Below are 17,898 nucleotides of genomic sequence, written 5' to 3' on the forward strand. Positions count from 1 at the left end.
AAAATGTTTCACGTTTGGGTCTACGTATGACCCAAAGAACGCGAAAGAGTTAAGATCATGTAGAAAAAAGCCGGCAAATATTGCCAAAAATGCGCCGCCATTTGCATTTTTTCAAAAGTTTTAGACAGATTTTGCAAAAATTTATAAATACTTGGGTTCTAATTACCCCACACTCCCCTATGATATTGGAAACTCTTCAATTTCCCCTTGAATTTTCCTCCCTGCCATCTACGAGGAAGAAAATTTCCCAACGTTTGCGCATTTTTCCGCGCCACCTCGGTGGAAAATGAAAATTCATGCTCGAAAGCAATTTGTGGGGAAATTTTCTTTGCTCTCTCTGTGTGAATTTCGCCTCTCATCAGTCTTTCGGTATTTCTCTTCGTATTCGCATGTCCCATCCGCAATAAAATTGATTCCCAAAGTGAAGGAGTGAAAATTTTTGTGGAAAACCTCATCAAAAATCTCACTCTTTTTGGGTTTTTCAATCACATCGGGGTGCACCAGTTGTGTTGGGTGTGACAACGTGAGTGGGAAAAGTGTGGAAAATCCATCCAAAAAGTGGTGAAAATTTTACTGTGAAAAATCACCCCACAGAGTGGTGTGAAGAAAGCAAAAAGAAAAGAAGTGAAAAGTGTTTCGAGGATTTTCTTTTTTGCCTTTTCATTCAAAAAGAATTTTTCCCTTCACACAACATAGAGGAAGAATAAAATTGAATTAAACGACCGGACCAACTTGGAAGGAGTAATTGAATCGCATTAGCTAACGAAAAAAGGGAACTGTGTAGATTTGTTTGAAGAACATGTAAGTGGAAAATGTCCCCATTTATTGATTTTCCACGACTTTTCCATTTTTAACATCCACCCACTTTTGGCATTTCTCCATGATTTTTCTCCTTTTTCTTCTACACCGTCGTCGTTGTACGAAAATGCATCTACTTAAATTTCTGTACCAAAAAAAAATCTTTTGAAAGTCTCCCATTTTGAAAATAATCCGAATTAAAAACCAAAAATAAATGGGAAAATAGAGAAAATTGGTCCGCTTTTCTTCGCCTAGTGGTGAAAAAGAAAATATTGATTTTTCTGCAAGACTGCTACTACACAACTCAACACTATATAATGCCGTTTATGTATTCCACTTAAAAAAAAAAAACGAGAAATAGCAAGAGGAGTTCAATGAAAGAAAATTCAAAAGAAAATCCTAAAGGGTTGCAATTCCGAATCTTTTCACGTTTTTTTGCAGCGTGAAAGGAAAAAGGTTTGAATTGTTGCAAAATGTTTGTTTGATTGGTTCGTGTTCTATTTGGGAAAAGAACTACGAGGTAACACAAGGAATAATTGAAAGTTTTTAAGGAAGACTGGGGTAAAGTGGGTCACAAAAATAGTGGAAAAACTTACGTAAAAGTTATTTTTTATTTAAAAAATTTTTGAAAATATTTTTTTTGAAAAAAATTCGCTTTATCTTTAAAAAAAATTGTAAAGAAATTAAAAAATAAATAACTAAAGAAAATTATTTTATTAATAAAATGCAAAAATTTAAATTCAAAAACAATAAAATCTAAAATCCAAAATCTTAACCGAAATCTTACTGAAAGTGACCAACTAAACCCCAGGTTTCCCTTATTCAGTATCAAGAAAATTCAAATGCAATTGTAAGGTTTTTACAGCCTCAAAAAAAAAAACATTTACACATTACATAAAACATAAATAAACATAAAAACATAACACGCACATCTAACACAATGTATACTTAAACATTATTTATAGATTTAAGGATGTCTGAGCCTGAAGTAGAAGTTAATGCCGAAGAAACGTCGTAAGTAGTAATTTTAAGGACACATTTTAAGTCCTTAACAACAAAGCTCTCGAACCCTTCAAGGACCGCGAACAATCTATCTATCTAGCTAGCTGATAAAATTTAAAACAATTTTTGGGAGTTCTTCTTTTAACTTTTGTCCCTCCTGATCCATATTCTTCCACTAATTTTAATTCAAAATTCAAAAGAAAATTAACTATTTAAAAAGAAAGAAAAGGTCCTCAAAGGGTTAATTTTTTCTTAAACTTTTCCAACGCTGCAGAATGTATATAGCGCGCATAAACATACATAGCTTGATACACAAAAACATAAATAAACAAACAATCAAAGCATGACAAGACCCCAAAAGTATCTTTGGGGCGAAATTTGAAAGGAAAACATTACCATTATGCTTTTGCATAGAAGTTATGTAAAATTTATTAATAATTTTAATAATTATCTTACTCCTAATTCTCCTAATCGAAGATCTCATGCATCTCAGGAGGCTGTTTTTCTGGTTGCTACGATGCCTTCGAAAGTCAAATTTTGGTCGTTAAATCCATGATTCAGGCTGCTCATTGATTCCCATCGTCTTGGCCATCATTCGCGGCATCCACTGTATCCTTGCACCTACACCTAACATCTTTTATTAACCAATAAGTTCCTAAATTATTTGAGAAATAAAATTCGTCAATGTTATTTATTAACATGACAGTTATGACAGTTGCACCGTGTAAAAATATGGACGTTTTGTTTACAAAAATAACAATTTCTCTTCAAGTTTTCCTGTGAAAATTAATTAAAATATGCAATGACGTGCTGTGAAAATATCTTGAGGTTCAAGTTGAAGAGTTAATCATACAAATTTAATGGATTTGGTGCCTGGGAAATTCTTCAAAATCCAAAATTGGGGTACTTTTACTGAGGTCATTTCAGGCCGTTTGAACATGAAGAAATTCTTATCAGAAAAATGTTTTTGATGGATTTTTCTCTCCGGAAAAGGATATTTTGTGTCTCCTGAGAAGTTGAAAAAGGAATTTTAGTGTCGTCCAAGAGGTCACGAATGGATCTATTAATCCAGAATGATTGAAAATTGGATAAAGTTTTGAAGCTTTTGAGGTTCGTATGGAAGAGAACCTTGAAGAATTCTACTCAAAGTAATATTTCATGATGTGTCCTGACCAGGTAAATATCCAAGCTGGTGAAGTTCTTGAGAATTCTGATCCAAGAATCATGAAGTTCCTAATCAAACTTCCAATTGGAAAAATCAGGAAAATACTTGAATTGGTTGTTGAGTTTCGGGACAAAACTTTGAGAATCATCAATTTTCGTGAGATGTCTGACTAGAATTCCCAGATCTAGTAGAAATTTCTAGCTCCTGGCTGAGAAATCTGAATTAATTAAACTTCTAATGATTTGGAAAACCCTCAAAGGAGAAGAAATCCAACAAATTGAATTTCTTACCAGAAAATCCAGCACAAGGTTGAAGTTCTAAAGATTCTAAGCTGAAAAATCCTAGAGAAGTATCCCTTTGATCCCCTCTTTCTGGAAACAACAAACCTCAGGGAAATTCTCTAATTGTTTTAGAGAGAAACATCTTTTTATTTAAGAAAATTTTATTCTTTTGATCAGAAAATTGTTTCCAATGATCGGGAAAATATTGTATTCTGATTCTTCCCTCCTCCAAAGAAAAAATCAACTTTAATTAATTATTTAAAAATAAGAAATGAGAATTTCCTTTTGAAAGAATCATAAACCTGAAACAAGGACAATGTTTATTTCCGTATCCCCTATGTGACACGCATTAAATATTAACTAATTCTTCCTAATATAGAAAATACAACGCGTCAATCACGCACGACAATGAAATTATATTATACTCTCAAAAAATCTGATGCGGAGATTGATTTTGATGGTTTATTTTTAAACTTTCTCTGAGGAATTTTGCTTAATTAATATCTTTGATTAACTCTTTATTTATTTTTTTTAAATCATTTTAAGGATTTCTTTTCATTTATATAGGCTTTTGAATTTTTCAGAGCTCTAATTTTTGATAATTTTACTACATATTACTAAGTTTCTTCAAGCTTTAGGAAAGGATGGTTTCAATACAAGAAAAAATCAATCCTATTCTATTCGACGAGTAAAATTTCTAGCTACGCCCCTATATTCTCAATTAAAACGTGAAAAGTTTACAGAAAAAAGGATCAATTTAAACCATCCTCTTACCTACTAAATCTTTAAGCTTTTGTATCAATTTTAAGCTTTAAACAAATTGCTAATTTTCAAGGGATTGTTCGCTTTATTCCCTTGATTCCCATTTAAATAAACTTAATATCCTTCGTATTCTTCCCGTCTCCCGATGCAGCTCACAAAGAGCTAAAAACATTGCTTTTATTAAATTTCTTCTAGGAATTTCTCAAGATGTTGTTTCATATTGAAGAATTCCTTTTAAACGGAAATAAATTTAATTATGAGAACATCCATAAATACATAAATTTCTCTCCTGTTTCCTCAACACATTCGCCCCATCTCGCATGGAACCCTTTTCTGCACAAACAATTCCGGGAAATTCATATTTGAGGAAAATTTTCATGAATGGAATATTGACTCACGCAGCAGCCAAAGAAGTCGAGGGATCTAATCACTTTTCCATGAATGAATCGCACCACGTTTAGCCTCCAGCACAAAGGGACACATCCCAAATTACTTGGCCATTAGGTAGCCACGCACAATCCCGTGCGAATTATGCAAATTATGCTACGAAGAGTGCACAGCATGAAAAAAAACATGCTCAGCATACGCACTCTCGCAGACGACCTCCATCCAAGGGTGGTGTAACAATGAATTTTATCCAGGAAAAGGGGTCGTGAAAAAAGCAGGAGATGGGAGACGCATCCCCTCGCATGGGGAAAATGCTATTTTTCTTCTTTCCAAACAAAATGCATTCCCCTTTGATTTTTTCCTACCGTCGTCGTCCTGTGGGATGCATGGTGGTGGAAAAAAGAAAGAATTTCATTGATTTGGCGGAATGGAAGTCAACTCGGTGGTGGATGGGAAATCCGGAGCATGCGCTCAGTGCCTGCCTATCGATCCATTTGCACGTATCGCGTCAGAAACAGCAGCATTTCCCATCCATTCCTCCACACGTATTTTTCCTCCAAAAAAAAACACCCTTTTGCTGTCTCTCTCCCACCCACTGCCTCAGACGGAAGTGCATGGCACCCTCTCCTCCACCCCCTAAAACCCCAAAGCGAATGTCAATCCAATATAGGGTGGGGAAAACGCGTAGGAGATCCTCATCGCGCGATGCACCTGCAATTTTTCTTCCTTTTCAGCATTTCTTCAGAAATGAAGAAAAAAAATAATTTCTTTGATTTCTCTTCCTCCTCACTCCTCCTCCCCGAAAAATAGGGCTGCCCCCGATGGACTCGCCCCAGCTGCGCCAGCCGGTGAACCGAATGAAGATGGAATTGTCGGTGGACCAAGGACACCCCAACAGATAGCTGCCCAGAAGCGGCTACAACAGACTCAGGCACAGGTCGATGAGGTCAGTAGCCCCTCCCCGAAAGAAGCCTTACAACCTTTTAATCCCGACAGTTAATTAATTTCAATTTTCCAATTAAATTTTCCAGGTGGTTGACATAATGAAGACGAATGTAGAGAAGGTCCTGGAGAGAGATCAGAAGTTGTCTGAGTTGGATGATCGAGCTGATGCGCTGCAACAGGGCGCTTCACAATTCGAACAGCAAGCTGGAAAATTGAAACGAAAATTCTGGTTGCAGAATTTGAAGGTAAAAGGAAATTATGAAAATTTCGTTGAAAATTTTATTTAATAGAGGAAAATATCCTTATTTGAACAATTTTTGAATGAATTCGGTTAGAAAATTTGATTTTGAAAGGGTATTCATTGAGAAGAATATTTCCCATAGAGAAAATTTAACCCTTTGAGGACTGATGGATGCCTTAATATGTCCATCTAACAGTTCTTCTGTGTAAAATACTGTAAGAAAAAAACTTGAAGAATTTGCTATTCTTTAGGCTATTCTTTGTAATAAAATTTGACAGCTCAATGGCGCCCATTTTGCATTTTTCCCAAAGACCTTTGAATGGATATTTTGATATTTCTCCGCTGCGGCTTATCCGATTTTAATAAATTTCGAATATTTTTGTAGCTTATTAAGCAAATTATAAGATTATTTTGCAGTTAAATACTTTTAAAAACATTCTTAGTGTAGAAAAAACAAATCTTTCCGCCATTTTGTAAAAAAAATCAATTTAACACTTGGAGGATCGAGGTTTCTAACCTCAAAAGTTTGACCTTCATTTTCTGTTAAAAGAAAATGTTTTTCCAAGTTTTCTTTTAACGATATTAAAGTAATGGAACCTTCCTATACACAGATGCAGAAATTATCAAGATATTTTTAAGAGATTTTAATTCTATGGCGATTTAAAAAATTTAGAATTTTGCCACTTTGGCCAGCAAAATCCTCCAAGGGTTAAGGAATAGTTTTAAAACTTCTGATGCGAAATTTTAGGGATTTTCCTCGTACTATTAATATTAAACACAGTTATTCTCATTCCATTTTACTCCCATTCACCCCATTTAATGGCACATTTAACCCCCGAAAAAATGTAAAAGAATTCATAGAATTTTCCAAGCGAGAAAACATAAAAGACATAAAAAACGAGTTGAAAGATTAATTAATTTTTAACATTGGAAAATTTCCTTTCAAACGAGGCGGAATTTGCTAATTTCCGATGACCTATTCAAAGGATGAATCAAAATTGTGACATTTTATCTCTAATTTCCCATTTTGAATTAATTTGTATTTGGTAAAATGCTGTAGGTAGAATTAATAATCTATGTACACGGCATTTAATTATATGGCATTACTTAACTTTTGACCTTTTCATAAATTCCAACTCTCTGTGTGTGTTTTTTTTTTCTATTCGCTCCATTTCAACCCCACATTTTCCCACTCAAACAGCATATAAAAGCAAAACGGGGGGAAAAAAGAAAAACAAGATATTCACCAATTTACAGGAGCAAAAATTTTCACAGAGACGGAGAGAAAAATGATATGAGCACGTTGCTCTTTTGAAATTATATATCAAACCCACGTGTTGTGCTGAAAAAAATGCTAAGGAATTCACAATAAATATACAATTTATTCGCAATTGTACGCTGGAGGGAGATTCGTGAAGATTTGTAGGGAAAAGTATATTGCAGAGCTTAAGGATTTAATTTTTTGTTGCAAAGAATTTTTTCTCAATTGAAGAATCTTTTTGAATAACTTTGAAACTTTTTAATTTAATTTATTAAAAAGTTTTAATACTAAAGTCTTTCTTAAGGAATCTTAAGTCTTTCTGAATAGTGAATTTCGCCCCAATAAAGACTTTTTTCTTTAAAATTTTGATAAAATAAAATAAATGATAAAATAAATAAAAAATTTACTTTTCCAAAGAAAATTATTTCATTTAATTCTCCTTCTCTTCCACCCACAGATGATGATAATTATGGGCGTCATTGGACTCGTTATACTTGCGATAATTGTAGGTAAGTAACCGTACTCCCTTTGAGCGACTTAACAAACCTCCAGACGAAGAAATTTAAATTAACCAAAAAGTAAAGAAAAATACGTAAGAAATGAATGAATGATAAAAGTGCTTCAGTATGTACCATCCGCCATCGCCTTGCCCTATTATTTTATTCTCTAAATTCTTCCACTAAAAATTCATTGAGAGGTTGAGATAAAAAAAAAACTTTCACGTAAAAAAAATTAAATGAGAAGCAAAAGAAAAAGAAAATTTAATCACAAAATTGATGCTTTTGTCTCCCATCTTTTTTTTATAGCAAACTTCATGTAGACGGCTAAAAAAATGTATTAAAAAATCATCAGTTTTCGCCTAAAAAAAACCCAATCTCACAATCTAAATCAGGTTCGCAAGAAATATTCGAAATTATTTGTATAAAAATAATTGTCGTAAAAAATGTCGTATCCATCAGTTGTTTCAATTTATTGTCTTTCTTTTCAAAATGTTTTATTTTTCATTTAAAAAATCTTTTCTTTTTATTTCTCTCTGTGTAAAGAAATACAGGGTGGAATGAAAATATTGCTAAATTTTTATTTATTTATTTCCTTTTTGAATTTAATTTATAAAAGCTTCAAAAAATAAAATTTCTGTTAAAATTTAGGTGGAATTCTTTCTTTTAAAAAAGTTTCTTTTTGTGCTTTTAGTCAAAATTATTTTCAAAAAAAAATTAAAAATCTTCTTTAAAAAAAGGACTGAATCCTTTTGAATCTGATGTCTTTCTTCATCTATCTCCATGAATTTGTGTTTTCCTTTTATTTGGTATTTGTGTATCCTTCTGTGTATTGCACGGTAAAAACAGAAAAAAAGATACTTTAGTAGTAGCTTGTTTGTAGCTGCTGTATCCAAGAACTTTTCCAAAAACAAACTTGAAAAAAATGTTACAGAGAAAACATAAAAAACTCAAAAATTAGCGAGCTTAATCTGTGTTAGAAAAATGTTTTTTAGACACTCAAGAAAATGTTTTCCAACAAAACCATAAAAGAAAAAAATCAGTAAGGAAGACAACAGACACAAAATTTATTTTTATCTCCTTAAATTTTTTTTATTGATTTTCCTTTTTATTTTCGCTTTGAAGACAATTATTATTACAATTATTAAAATAAAAAATAAATAAACCAAAAAAAATCACGACCTTGATACACAATTTAGAGATTTTCAAACGATTTAAAAAACAAAGCAAAAAAGTAGAAGAAATATTCACTGATAAACTAATGAAAAATATTTTCAAAATAAAAACTAATAAACGAAGATTTCTTATCACTCCCTCACCCCACTTTAATATCAAATCACCTCAAAATCACAAAATCACAATTGAAATGTTTTATTTTTTTGTTTAAAGATCTTTATTTTTATTTTTTTAAACAATCAAAATAAATTACAAAAGCTTTTCATTGAACAGCAAAAAACACCAAATGAAGACTTGAATGAATGTGGTAGAAAATTGCAAAAATATTAAGGAGAAAGGGGTTTGTCATTTAATCTTATTTTTGTCTGAGACAAGATAAAAATGTCAAACGTTGAAAATGTGAAAAGTTAGCAAAAGATGTCAAACATTGGAAATGTCAAAAATGGTATTAGATACGCCAAGTATAAGATTTAATGTTAATCGTAAGAAAAGAATATTAAGCATTTGAATAAACATGAAACTTAAAAAAAGATCTTATTAGAATTGACGTTAAAATTAAGCATTAACAAACCTAAAAAAACAAAATGCGTTTAAGAAAAAAACTCTGCGCCTGTTCTCTCTGCGTTCTAATGAAGAACACTAAGTCTATCAATTGTTAAATCTTAAATATTCCTATAATTATTTTAAAAGCTAGTACTTTATATTTTTAAATGACAAACCCCTTACTACACTGAAAAAATTATCTGAATGTATGTTGTAATTTTTCTGTGTAAAATCTTTATCTTTCTGTTTTCGTTCTCTAGCCATTCTGAACTTTAAAAAAACTAACAAAAAATATATTTATTTTTCTAAATTATTTATTTCAAAATTTTGAAACTTGAGGCAATTTTTTCCGTTAGTTTGTGGATACTTTTGTTAAACTTTTTTTTAAAGAGAATTTTGAAAAATATTTTTCTCTCTATAAAATTTATTTTAACAGCCAAATTCATGCCGGAACAACAACAAGCTCCTCCTCAGATGATGATGGCACCACCACAGATGCAAATGCCTCAGGCACCAGCTCCGGCGGCACCGGCTCCCGCCGCACTTGTCGACGATCACCTCCATGCCCACGGCAGCCCAATCAACTAAGTGTGGGTGTTGCTTTAGAGAGAAGTGAAGAAGTGAAGAAGAAGCTGCAAAATTTGCATTAGATGTCTCTACATAAATTATAATAAATATATATTTCTTCTAAATAACCCATAAGGAAAAAAATGCTATCATAACTTTGAAAAAAAAATGAGAAAAATTTTGAAGAAAGAAAAAAAACGTAAAATGATGGAAAATAATCAAATTAATCCACTTTAAATACGGCGTGATTGTCGACAAGACGTTAATTTAACGTAAATTTATTAAATGAAGGAAGAAAGAAAAAATCTATTGTATTGCAATTAATGAAAATCTAGTGCAGAACATCTCTATCTTTTCATTAATTAGTAAAAATTTTTTGTATTAGGAGACATTTATTGAAATGAAATTTAAAGAAAAAAAAAGGTTAAAATGTTTGAGGAAAAAGTTCAAAAAAAAATTTGAGAGACAAAACAGAGCACGACTTTAGAATTTTGAGCTTTTCACAGAACATTTTGCACCAAAAAACGTTCCTCTTTCTTTCCATTTTAAAGAAAACATTTCTTATTCTCAAGTTTACCCAAGTTGAAAAATTTATCTAAAAGACATTTTTGTGCGTAGCAAAAGAAATTGAAGGAGAATTTTAAAGAAAAATTGATTCGTTATTTTGTTAAAAATAAAAAATTATCTGAAGACATTTATTCAAGATTAAAGATTTATTTTTATTCAGGAAATTAGGAAAAGGATTTTTTTTTCAAAATTGAGTGAAAGAATTCTTTATTAAAGGAAAAGAATATTTTATTTATGATTAAAGAAATGTAAATTCTTTAATTACTTTTCTTTAAAAAATATACTTAACTATTTCTTTGCAAATTAATGAGAATTTTAAACTAAAGAAAAAACTCTTATTGAAAGTGAAAAAAAACAAAAATGTAATTGAAAATGAATTACAAGAATTCAAGTACAATAATTACTAAATTAACTGCATCATCTTAAAAGAAGAGAAAGGAAGTAAGTAGCTGAAAAAAAAACATAAAATAGGAATTCTTTTTAATTTTCTCTCAATCTGATTATGCTTAATTTTTAATTAAATAAATTTAAAAAAAATTAAAGAAAATAAAAACTAAAATCTCCTAAAAAACGGAGATGAGACAGAAGAATTTGCGAAATAAAATGAGGAAAAGAAAGAAAGAAAAAAAACTACTATAAAGCCAACGACATTCCACTGAATAGAAGTTTTTTGAATGATAAAAAAAATAAAATTTAAAAGAAAATGTAAATTTTGTTCTTAAGTTTAAAAAATAAAAAATATGCATACATTTTTCATATAAATTCCATTTTTAAAATGCTTGAAAAAATGTATTCATAATTCGTTTTTGTGTTAAACAAATTGCAAAGGTTAAAAAAAAACGTAAAAGTAAAAAATGATGAAAAATAAAACTTATCAGATTATAGTAAAACAAAAAAAAGAAGATATTAACAATATTAGCATAGAAAGACATTGTATTTAAATGAGGAATATTAAACAATAAAAGAAAATAAAGGAAAAGAAGGGAAAGAACAGAAGGACATGTGAAAGGAAAAGCCGGAAAGGAAGCTTAGGGGGTGGGATTCTGGAGGGAAAAGAAGCGAAGTTATTGGAATCGATGATGAAAAAAAAACAATTAAAAAAAGGAAGATAGATGAAAGTATTTCACAGAAGAAGAAAAAAATTCATAAAAATTACATAATGAAAAAAATATGAGGAATAAAACATGATATATATAAAAAAAGTGTATATGTGTGGGGCTATAATAGTATTGTGTAAAAATTAATTGATTTTAAAAGTATAATAAACTGGAAAAGTGAATAAAAATCAATTTACTGCACCCACATTTTCTTTTTTACTTCAATCGTTTTTTTTTATTTGAAAAATTCTTCTAATCATTCCCTAAAAAAATTTTGATTTTTAATAATAGAATTAGGGATTAAAAAAAACAAAGGGTGTTTATCTGAATGAAAATCTTCGGAATATTCGTCAAGATTCGGATTATTTGTTGAGATTTGGATTATTCGTCAAAATGCAGATTATTCGTTAAGATTCAGATCATTCGGATTCGGATTATTCGTCAATTCGATTCGGATTATTCGGTAAAATTAAAAAGTATTCCTTCAGACTCAGAATATTCGTTAAGATTCATATTATTCGTCAAGATTCGGATTATTCGTCAAGATTCGGATTATTCGTCAAGAAAATTCGGATTATTCGGCGAAATTCAGATTATTTGTTGAGATTCGGATTATTCGGTAAAATTAAGAAGTATTCCTTCAGATTCAGATTATTCGTCAAGATTCGGTAAAATAAATCGAAATATTCGACAGATAAACTTCCCTTGAAAAATAATTAAAATTTGAAATTTTAAGGATTCAACGAAGCTTTCAATTCACGATGATCGACGTTTTTTTTTCAATTCCCTTTGAAAATTAAAAAAAAAGAAAAATTCTCTTCAAGCTTATTTATTTTCCAAATTCATGAAGAAAATATTTGTTAGAGATGAAAATTACATTGAAATTTTAATTCACATTGAAATTCTGGGAGAAATATTTGGGATGTTTTTTTTTCCTTTAAAGTTTTTCAGCGTCTGTACTCTGGTTCCGAATCTGCTGCCTCTTCATTTTCATCTTCAGCATCTTCTGCGTGTTCCTGATCCTTGCGGCGACGCGTGTAGGCCCTCTTGGGTGCCACAACGGGTTGATCTGATTCCCCATGAAGGAGAGCGTTGCGATAGTTAATGAGCGGCTGCCAATCTTCGCCACGATTGAGCGGCATATCGGACGTCATTCGCCTCTCGAGGAAATTCAGCACCAGCCTCTTGTCCTGCTTTATCAGCTTATTCGTGAATTCCATGATTATCTCCAGGAAGAGGAGACACGGTGGCGGCGAATGGGGGTCCTCTGCCACATCCGGTGGTTGTGTGACGGCAAAGAGAATCCCCGCACGATGTAGAGCTGTTATCGCCTCGCGATTCCTCACGGCGTCCAACCCAAATGACAGCGTGAAGCGTTTTGCCAACTCACGAAGATCCGAAAATTCCGGGACGCCCTTTGAGATGCGAATTGTGTTGTATTTTGCCTGAATCTCCTTGAACATCGTCACGAGACTCAAGCACATCGTCATGGCGCAATTTACCTTATTTATCTCACGCGCCTTACCCAGTGTGGACTTTATGATGTCCCCGTACTCATTGTAGCACTGCAAAGGATCAAAGTTTTTGATTAAAATTAAATTATTTGAGGTTTTAATGACTTCAAGAAGGAATTTCTTATCAAAAATCTTTCAATTCTTAATCATAAGAATTTTTAAAGGCAGAGAAATTTTTTTTTATGTATATGAGTTGGAGAAAAGAAATTTCAAAGGTAAAAAAATTATTGAAAGTAAAGAAAATCATTTTTGATTATTTCTCATCACATTCATCGGTTAAAAATTGATAAGAATTAATTGATAAAATTGTCTCACAGCTAAATTTTCTCTTAAAAGCTGTCTTTAATTAATTTTTTTTTCTTATTAAAAATGTTCGATCGTTAGTATTTTCTCTTAAGTTAAAATTTTCACTTGAAAATTAAAAGTTTAAAATTTTCTCTTAAAAATGATCAGGCCATTATGTTTCTCTTAAAAACTGTGTTAAGTAAAGATTTTCTCTAAAAAGCTGTCCTGAGTTAAGATTTTTTTATAAAAAACTGTCTCAGAACTAAAAAAAATTCTATAAAAGCTTCAGTTAAAATTTTCACTCAAAAATTAACAATCGTTAGAATTTCCTCTTAAAATATCTAATAAGTTAAAATTTTCACTTGAAAATTAACAATGTTTAAAATTTTCTCTTAAAAATTATTCAACGTTAGAATGTTTCTCTTTAAAAGCTGTCTTAAGTTAAGATTTTTTATTGAAAACTGTCTCAAAGCTAAAAATTGCTCTTAAAAGCTGTCTTAATTTAAAATTTTCTTTTAAAATTAAAACAAAATCAGAATTTTCTCTTAAAATCTGTCCTTAAATTAAAATACAAAAAATTCAAAGAAATAAAGCATTAAAAAATTCAGAAAACAAAGACAAAAAACTAAAAAGCCAAAAAAACTCACCCTTAGGTAGTGCTTGAAGATATCCGCGGCGGCTTTAGTGGGAATTATGTTGTAGATAATGAGCTTGCAGTAGCCCGCGAGGAAATTCCGCTTCTTGTGCAACTCCTCAATACGCCTCTCATCCTGCCCTTCATCCTGCTGCAGGGCAAACACGTGCTGCTGCACAAAATCATTGAGAACCCCCTGCATGTCAGTTGATGCTTCGTACTGCAGTGCCCGCAGATGGGGAGCCCCATTGACTGCTAGTTGATCCGAGAAGATGATCAGGAGATCACAAATGGACACATAGGCAGCCTCCTGAATGTCCTCACTACTCCCCCGGCGAATGAGTTCGCGGCAGGAATCGAGATATTTATGGAGATTCACCCGCATCTCATCCAGCTGTGCCTGAAGCATTCCCGAATCGCAGAAATTCTCCAAACTATGAAGGGCCCAGTTGATGGAGAAGAAGCATCCCTCGATGCAGTAGATGAGAGCCTCATTGGGCAACACAGCCTCACCCACTTCGCCCGTTTGCAGCTCATGAATATCCCGGTAGAGGCTGTCAAAAAGCCCCCATTGATTGAGATTGTGGCACGAGAAGAGAATTGAAACCTTCTTCAGGCTGCTCACAACGTTGAAAATCTCATCTTCATCCGGAACCTCCTCGCCCGCAATGAGTGTCCTCCAATCGTCAATGGCCTCCTTGTAGCGATTGACGCACTGATCGATTATCGTTGACCTGGAAACGTCGCATTTCGTGTAGATTGCACTTCCTTCCGTGCAGAGGTATTCCAGTGTCTTTGCGCACGTCTCCAGCACATCACGATCCGTGTGAATGGACATGATGTGCGCCATTTTGTCCAGAAGCGCCTGCAGGGCTCCCTCCTGTCGGGCTGTTGTATAAATATCCAAATCAAAGTACTGCGGAATGGCCAGAAGATTCGTCAGTTTCTCCGCATCAGCTGAATAGCGATGCAGGAGCGTCGGGAGGGTCTGGATGAAGTGCTCCGTGAGCTTCTGCTTGTCATCCTGCACCACTTTGTGCTCCTTCGCCGACAAATTCATCTTCCGGCTACTCCCACGGCCAATTGGGGGCTCTCCCGTAGCGCATTGACGCACCGATGAGACCATAATCTCAATCAATGTGGATTCCTGCTTATTATCCAGTGGCTCCTCCCCCAGACCCGGATCCTCCAACAGGAGATCCGTCATACATTCCCAATCCTTCACCATGGGATTGTTGTCCGCAAAGGAATCCACCAGATATGCTCCGTGCTCGTGAAGCTAAAATAAATTCATTTTTTGTTATAAAATTGTTATGTTAAAAAATTAGGTCGATTTTTTCGCGAACCTTTTCAGCTTAAGGTATCGATTTGAGTTTTTTTTAAATCTAGGCTTTTTTTTTTACTTTAACCAGACTTCAGTTTTATATGCTGAGCTTAAGTTCTTTAATCGAGATCTTTGTATTAAGCTAAATCTCAGTTTTTTTATAGTTAAATATTAGGATTTTTTTAAACTAGACCTAATTTATTCTAAACTGAGCTTGAGTTTCCTAAGTTATGCTGAGATAGGATTAAGTGCATTCTAGACCTAACCTGTTCTAGATATTAAAACCCTTAAAGCTTTGTCTTAAACAATTCTTAAGTAGGGAACATTGCATAAGGCCTAAAACCTGTCAAGCCTGACTCAAGAAACTAAGCCGTTTATTAGGCCAAGCCTATTTTTCTTAAGTCAAACCATAGTTCCTTTAGGTTAGACATTTAAGACGTATTTAGCCTCAGTCTAGCTTAATCTAATCTTGAAATCCTAAAAGGCTGATCTTAAAAAAAAACTTAAATCTAGTCTACAACAAAGGCCTTGCTTCAAAACCTTACGACTGACTTTAAAAACTTAAACCTAGTTTGAAAAGAAATGTAGTATAGCCTAAAGAAGTTTATTCTGGTTTAGAAAAACTCTGATTTGACTTAAGACGATTTTCTTTTAGCTAAAAAAAACCGAAACTTTCTAAATTATCGATTTTTTTAGTTTTCTTGTACTGCCGAAAATAAAGCAAAAAAAGGATAATTATAAGCGTCTACTTATAAGAGTTGGTGTCCCACAACGTGTAAAAGTTAGTTTATGCGTTGTAATGCGATTTGTACAGAAATTTCTTGAATAGTTATGGAAAGGTCTTGAAACAAGCTATAATTTGGCATACAAAATGATAATCTATCTCTCAGCTAGCCTAATGGTTAAGTACATAGACTGCTAAACAAACATTCACCGGTTCGATTCAAGGTCAGGAATCCAAGAAAATCCTTTTTTTTTTTCTTTTTTTAATTGAAAAATTGAAAGAAATCAATTCACTCACCTCGGATTCAATGAAGAACTGCACGAGATCCCGGATGAGGGGAGTGTTGGGCAGCCGAATCTTTCCCCTCTTGGTCTTCACGACGGTACTGAGGGCCTCCTCGTCGAGACGGAAGAGGCGCACATTGAGAAATTCCGCCGCAGCTTGAGCCACACCACGATTGGAGGAATAAACGAGCTCATAGACAATCTCACAGTCTTTATCCGTGAGGATGTCCGGATGGATTTTGAGGATGCTGATTACGAGCCGAACCGCATGGACGGCCACCTCGAATTCCTTGTCCAGCGTCATTGCCACGATGCGATCTTTGAATTTGGACGTGAACAGCTCGAGTTTCCCTTTGAACTCTTCGGACGCGTAGAGGGGGAGGAGAGCTTGAAGGCAGCGTAGCCGGACGTCGCCTATTTTATCGTGAAGCGTCCACCCGATGTACTTGAGGTAGGAATCATCGAGGAAGTTCTGACTGAATTTCTGCATCCACACCCCGATTTCGGTCATACAGATGGCCCGGATGTCCGGCAGCGTGTCCCGGTAGCGATGCACGAAGACGGATTTGAACATGTACGTGAGCATGTTCTTGATTTCATCCATATTCTCCTCCAGTTCCGTTCGCTTCGTCATGAGGGACTCAAGCCGATCCGAAGCACGTTTGTCGCGTGTCTTGAGGCGCTCCGCTTCGTACTGCCGAGCGCTGTTGTCAAAATTCACGGAAACAAGCAAAGCAACATCCACGAGGGCTGTCATCAGCTTCATTGCTGCCAGTGTTGCAGTATGCCGGAAGGCACGCACTTGGGAATCACTGAGCCCCGTGAGGAGGCTGATTACATTGTCCATGAGGAATTGATCGTAGATAATGGAGTACTGACACTGCTTCACGAGAGTCTGAACAAAATCGCAAAAGTTCTGCTTGAATTTCTTCCATTGCTGCCCTGGCATAATCAATGGATACTCCCCGCTCTCCTCGTCGAATTCCTCCGTCATCTTCCGGATGGTGGCTGTGTGCTCAATTGCCGGCAATTTGTGATCAATCTTCCCTTTGCACCCACTGGCATTGATGAAGAACTGCATGAGGGAGATCAGGGCGGTCTCCCGGACTGTCTTGTAGCTGGAAATCCAATCGTCCACAATGGTGGCAATGGCTGCCTTGCTGTGCCTCACAATGTAGTACAGGCTCGTCTCATCCGTCGTCACATCTCGTGTCTCCTTCTCCGCTGCTGTGGCCGCCCTCTCAACGCGTGGCTCCCGCTCAACACGCTCCCGCGGCTCTGCTGGAGCCTTCCGTGGCTGCTTCACTGTGTACTGCTTCCTCCGCTTGAGCACAGGCTCCAGCAGATCGTCAATATCATCATCAATTATCGGTGGTTTATCCCGGACGCCACCCCTGGCACGTAATCTCGTCATCCTCCCTCCCTTTCCCGGAGACGACTCACTGTCCCCACCATGATCGGATTCACTCTCATTCATCTGCTCTTGGCTGCAAAGAAACACCCCTCAAAGATCAGCAAAATACATCCGGAAAATCTTCTTCTTACAAGGAAAACTCACAAACTAGCTTCCATCATCCGGATGCGCTTCCCGCCCCTTCGATGCATCTTTCTTTCACTCTCTTTTGAGCCTTTTTCAATGAAGTAAATCAATGTCCTGCACTGCTAATCGCTGATGGAACTCCTATTGAGGAGATTTAAGCAGGAAAAACACAATTTTCACTGATTTTTCTATGATTTTTCTTGTTTTTTTTTGAGAAATGTTTGCAAACAAATTGGAAATTTGACGTTTTTCATGTTTCAGTCGCGTTTCACAGTGAAACGCATGAAACATAAATGTTTCATTC

General features: G+C 34.4%; 2 protein-coding genes across 4 annotated transcripts; one reads left to right on the forward strand and one right to left on the reverse strand.

Annotated features, from left to right (window-relative positions):
* The first annotated feature begins 357 nt into the window (after positions 1-357).
* On the forward strand, positions 358-11,496 carry LOC129793542 (vesicle-associated membrane protein 2). Of its 3 annotated transcripts, XR_008750930.1 has the most exons (7): positions 379-801; positions 1,764-1,812; positions 5,206-5,341; positions 5,427-5,585; positions 7,300-7,351; positions 7,649-7,734; positions 9,495-9,589. XR_008750930.1 is itself a non-coding variant. In XM_055833649.1 (6 exons), exons 2-6 carry the CDS (start codon positions 1,772-1,774, stop codon positions 9,644-9,646), a joined length of 540 nt encoding a protein of 179 aa, XP_055689624.1. In that variant the 5' UTR covers positions 379-801; positions 1,764-1,771; the 3' UTR covers positions 9,647-11,496. The 3 variants fall into 3 exon arrangements, 2 of the variants coding, with proteins under 2 accessions (XP_055689625.1, XP_055689624.1); XM_055833649.1 differs by lacking the exon at positions 7,649-7,734 and having other exon boundaries at positions 9,495-11,496; XM_055833650.1 differs by lacking the exons at positions 1,764-1,812; positions 7,649-7,734 and having other exon boundaries at positions 358-801; positions 9,495-11,496.
* A 606-nt stretch (positions 11,497-12,102) lies between these two features.
* LOC129793478 (cohesin subunit SA-1) lies at positions 12,103-17,857 on the reverse strand. Its single transcript, XM_055833553.1, has 4 exons — positions 17,613-17,857; positions 16,068-17,541; positions 13,736-15,001; positions 12,103-12,854 (listed from the first exon to the last, which is right to left on the reverse strand). Exons 1-4 carry the CDS (start codon positions 17,657-17,659, stop codon positions 12,237-12,239), a joined length of 3,405 nt encoding a protein of 1,134 aa, XP_055689528.1. The 5' UTR covers positions 17,660-17,857; the 3' UTR covers positions 12,103-12,236.
* Positions 17,858-17,898: the final 41 nt, after the last annotated feature.

Source organism: Lutzomyia longipalpis, chromosome 3, assembly GCF_024334085.1.
Source record: "Lutzomyia longipalpis isolate SR_M1_2022 chromosome 3, ASM2433408v1".
Classification (NCBI taxonomy): domain Eukaryota; kingdom Metazoa; phylum Arthropoda; class Insecta; order Diptera; family Psychodidae; genus Lutzomyia; species Lutzomyia longipalpis.